This window comes from Cyprinodon variegatus, unplaced genomic scaffold (genome assembly GCF_000732505.1).
Source record: "Cyprinodon variegatus isolate N-32 unplaced genomic scaffold, C_variegatus-1.0 Scaffold20, whole genome shotgun sequence".
NCBI lineage: Eukaryota > Metazoa > Chordata > Actinopteri > Cyprinodontiformes > Cyprinodontidae > Cyprinodon > Cyprinodon variegatus.
The window spans coordinates 1,004,656-1,009,807 of record NW_015150473.1 but is presented as its reverse complement, the minus strand read 5'-3'; the positions used below and the strand labels follow the sequence as shown (position 1 = coordinate 1,009,807).

Here is a 5,152-nt window from a genome sequence, read left to right as displayed (position 1 = left end):
ATTGTTAAACTTTCCTCTGTCTCCGTTAGTGTTCTGCATGTGGGTTTTTGTTCATTAAACCAATCATGACACTCTGAGCATGCATGGATTCTCTCTGGGTACTCTGGCGTCATCTCAGAGTCCAAAAAACACCACTGAAGGTTAATTGGTGTCTCTAAATTGTCCTAAGGTGTGAATATATTTGTGCTTGGTTGTATGTCTCTGCAATGACCAGGATATATTCTGACGTTTGCCCATACACGGCTGGGGATAGAAACCAGCCCTCTCTAAACCTGATAAAAAAGTAGAAGAAGGATGGATGAGCATAATTCAGAGGTGTGCCCAAAGCGAACAGTCTTGTAAACATTAACGACTCAAAAGAGATTTTTTTCAGCTGAATAAATAAGAGATCTCTCACCTGCCAAACTGCCAGGTCTTTGTAGGGTAGCAGTAGCGTAGAGCTCGTGTGAGATCTTGTATTGGTCAGAAGCGTGATGAGCTGCCAGCCGCTTAGGAGACAGAGTGGCATAGCTTCCTATGCCAGAACTCATCTGCAAAGACAAGACAGTTTTACCTGCTTTGTACTATTTTGTTATGCAATGCTATTAGGAAGAACAGCATGATGCTTATGTCTAGCTTCTGGCTGAGTAATTACTCAGCAACAGCTGAGTATTATTAATAACATCTGTTCCATCTCATTTCATTGCTTTCAGATAAGTTTGTTAAGGTTGGTTTCCAAATGTAAATGAGATGCTTTTAATAATGTAATAAATGTAACCAAAGTCCAAGACATTAATGTGGGCCTCAGTTCTCTGTGAAGAAGAAGAAATAAGCTAAATAAGCTAAAATATGCTACAGAGTAAAAATAAATAGGTCCTCTCCAGTAGTGGTCAATCCTGAACCCACACCACCCCACCCCCTCAAAAAAAAAGAAAAAGAAAAAAAAAAGAACATAAGTTTTTATAATTTGGCTTAATATTTTAATAAAAAATTAAAATGGCAACTTTACATAAATCTTTTAAAAAGTTACATTTTCTTTAAGAATTTTGTTCATAATTTAAACACTACTGGAGCATAATTATAATAATTAGCAGATAAAGTAAAGCCTGTGATGGCTCAACAGCTGTAGGCGTTGAATCAGTGCTTCATATTTTATTGTGTCATATGCTTTATTACCAATCAATGTGCTCATTCTTGTAAAAAAAATATGTTTGTTTGGTATTTTTTGGGGGGTTTTTTTATCCACAAAATCTGAACATTAAAGTGCATATAGATAATATTTTAATACCTCAGCAACCTTTCTGCATGAAGACATCACTTGTCTCAGTTTCCCACATTGATTTGCTCCTTAAATAATGGCAAGGTAAAGAAAATGACCATATTAGCTAAATATTTAAATCGTTAATCCTTTAATCCACCATAAATGTTAATAAATCTGTAGATTGGCCTTCAAAATCCTTCTGCCACCTTTCAGAAGAGTTACCCCAAACCCATAGGGATGCATTTGACTCCATAAGGGGATAAAATGCAGTACCTGATGAAGAGGAGACGATGATGAACTGTTTCCTCCTCCAGTTGCTGTAGAGTTAGGCGGAGATGCCACCCTCAGTGGTGACCCACCTCCTGCTGTTGTAACTGCAACTGTAGTACTGGACAACAACCAAAAAATTTAAACTGCAAAAACTGAATTTACTTGGATTATTCAAATGTGTCAGCTACTTTTCTCTTTAGTATTCATACCGACACCCAGTGTATGTGGTGGGCTACGTACCTGTATGATTTGGCCAGTCTATTAGCTGTAGACTGTTTGCTGGGAGAAGATGAGGGGGAGGAGGGAGGCAGGCGCTGGGTAGTGGAGTAGCCTGGTGTGTCAGTGGCAGAGCCCAACCGTTGGTGTTTACTGGGAGAACCTGACCCTGAACTTCCTCCACCGGACAGGGGGGAACTGACTCGCTGTGCAGGTAAAGTAGAGCTTGAGTAGTAGATCCCTAAAGAATAATAAGGGGAATTTATTTTTATAGAAAACAGAGACACAGAGGAAACAGGTGAGATGATGATGGGGCTGATGCTTGTACTTTAAAGCAGAGAGCCACTTTCCACTGGCATAAATAGCAGATAAAAGTCAGACAAAAGATAAAAAGCAGTTACAGCACCATACCACTTTATTTCTAAAGCCCTTGGAAAAATCGACATAACCGCTGACCAAAGTGCTGTTCATAAAATGTAAGAAGTATGAAGATCAAAAGCAGTTAACAAAACAAAAGGAATAACTCAGCAGCTAAAACCAAAAAAAAAGGGGAAAGAGAGCCTTTATTTATAACAAAAACTAAGAAGAGGGAAAATCTCCTCCCTAAGTATCAGTAGTGAAAAGCTAATGAATGTTATGAATGCATCATGAGAAACAGCTATTTCAAAGAAGGAAAACTAATAAGGGTGAAAAAAAAGACATGAATGCCTACCTGATCCTGCCCCAGTTTGCGATTGTTGTTGCTGGGCTGCACGACTAGATGTCACCTGGGGAGATAAAAGGAAGCACAGAGCAAGTTAGACAAGAACAGACATAACAAAGAGAAAGGAGTCAGTAGGATGGGTAACTGGTAGGGGAGACATTTGAAATTGAAGAAGAAACAAACAGGAGTTCAAACAGTATTTGTATAGTCTAGAGTAATGATAAACGCTGTACAGTAAGATCATTCAACCTTTTGAAGGGTAAAAAAATACTAAAAGAAAACCAATAGAGATGATCTGAAAGAGAGTTTTGGAAAAACTTAAAGTCTGTCAAGATGAAATAAAATAATTGATTTCTCTTAAAGCCTCGCTGAAACAAATTCTCAGTGACAAACTAAGGACTTTAGAGGTTATATTGTAACGATCTTGGTTCTGTTGGTTTTCTCTAAGGTTTTCAGTTTTGCTTTGTTTTCTAGCTTTATTTGTGTGTTCTGGATTTATTTAATTTTTGGCTTATGGCCATATCTTCTTGAACACAACACACCAATAAAGCTAGAAAACAAAGAAAACCATGGATAAACATGAAACTGAAAACATCTCTTATAAGATATACAGTATGTTCTGAACATAATATAATAATAGAATTTTTTTTTTCTATAAAATACTTCAGATTTCTTATTTAGCCACATGTTTATCTGTAGCAAGTTGGTTCATGGGAATCCTATAAATCATCAGCATATTTTCCATTTGATCCATATCTAAAAAAAAAAAGTAAAAAAAAAAAAAGTTTATTTTAACCCGCCTACAGTTTTGACTTTTGAACTGCTTACTCCTGCATGTGCGCAAGGGTTTACTATGCAAGTACACAACCAATGAACACGTTTATATAGGTGTTAAGAACAAATCAATTAAAATATACAATAATACAGGTTGATACAGGTAGACAAAAATCCTACATCAAATATGTACAAGTGTAAAAATGTTAATCATTTTCAAACATTTCCTCATTGATCGAAATCCAGTTTCTAGACAGTCTATACAATAATAGTGTGTTATTACATCATAAAATAGTGTGGTTGTTATATTACATAATACTGAAACAAAAACCCACATTTAGACCCTCCATAAGTGACACGATAGCATCTGAATAATCAGACACCTAATTATGCATGTGCACGTAGACACACATAAGCACACACATTTACGTCCACCTTACAAACAGGGGACTATCAGCCTTTCCTGTCAAGAGGGGACTTTTGTTTCTAGTTTATTGAAAAAGCAAAAACCCAAATAAAATGTACTTTAAAGCTCAATTACCATAATATGACTGAAGATTTGACTTTTAATCATTTTTAAAGGGTTAGGGTTTTTTTTTTTAACCTAAAGAGTATTTGCTTACTACAAGGAATTACTTTAACTCTTTTAAGAAATTGATGGTTTACCTTGAGTGAATTGCTTTCAATACAAATATTACCCAAAAAGTGAAATTTGGCCACATTTGATAATTAATAATATTTTGAATAGCATTTAATTTGGGAATAAATTAATAACAGGATCTGCAGTATCAGCAACAAATATATATTTTTCATATAAATTTTTATCTCTTAATGCGGTAAGTTGCTCTTCTGTTTTTAACTATTCAAAGTGGTGCTGCCATGTCGTTCTTAGCAGACAAAGAGGGTACCTTGATTTGCATTACAGCATAAAGGTCCCCACTTGGTTTGTGCAGAACAACAGGGGTCCACTGTTAGCTGGTGCAGAATGACACAAGTCCCCACTGAGATAGAGAGGAGCGACATACACACTCCAGGATGGGTGAATACAGCAGAAATGAACAAAACTGATCATTTTCAAGACAATTTAATAAAATGACCTTGTTGTAGTTCACACATTTTCCCCTCTGTGCACCACCCAGGTCAGTTAACCAGTTTCAGGACTCAACCAAAACCCTTCAGTGTTACGAACTTGAGAAAGAATGAGATTCCATCAGAGCATTTTCTGTGATGTTTCTTAATTATGTACATAAATCTTCACCTCTACATTTAGACTCTGCTACAGCTTGGCATAGGGCTTACTATTGATATCCTTTGAGACATCAATATTAAAATCAGCAAGAAGGATACAATGAGTATTTTTCAGATTTTCAGCAACCAGCAGTGTTGGGCACGTTACTTTGAAAAAGTAATTATTTACAGTTACTAGTTACTTCTCCCAAAAAGTAACTGAGTTACTAACTGAGTTACTCCACAATAAAAGTAACTAGTTATGGGCTTCTAAACCCCGTCAGATACCGTTCCCCCATGTTAAGCAGGGGGAACGCTTAACTCTTCTTAACAAGAGGGGAACAGTATCTGATGCAGTGTAAATATCATCAGGCTGCATTACCTCTATTCATGGGTTTGAAGTTTGTTAACAGGGCGTTCAGATCTGGTGAGTGTATGAAATTAATAACTGGGGATGTTTAATTCTGAAATCCTGTGTGTTTGGGTTGTTATAAATACTGCAACATCTATCTATCTATCCATCTATCCATCTATCTATCTATCTATCTATCTATCTATCTATCTATCTATCTATCTATCTATCTATCTATCTATCTATCTATCTATTTATCTATCCATCTATCCATCCATCCATCCATCCATCCATCTGTTACAACCCGAGTAAAGATGAAACAAACTTGGTCGTACAAAAATAATATACCGTAAATTCTCTAATATAGGCC

General features: G+C 36.2%; 1 protein-coding gene across 3 annotated transcripts in view; it reads right to left on the bottom strand.

Moving 5' to 3' along the window:
• LOC107094192 (catenin delta-2-like) overlaps positions 1 to 5,152 on the bottom strand; it is a 303,403-nt gene that overhangs the window by 152,323 nt on the left and 145,928 nt on the right. For all 3 annotated transcript variants that reach the window (XM_015389646.1, XM_015389668.1, XM_015389657.1), the window contains exons 7-10: positions 2,439 to 2,493; positions 1,751 to 1,967; positions 1,514 to 1,628; positions 398 to 530 (exon numbers count right to left, since the gene is read on the bottom strand). In XM_015389646.1, coding sequence (XP_015245132.1) covers positions 398 to 530; positions 1,514 to 1,628; positions 1,751 to 1,967; positions 2,439 to 2,493 — 520 coding nt within the window. The remainder of the gene's footprint in view (positions 1 to 397; positions 531 to 1,513; positions 1,629 to 1,750; positions 1,968 to 2,438; positions 2,494 to 5,152) is intronic.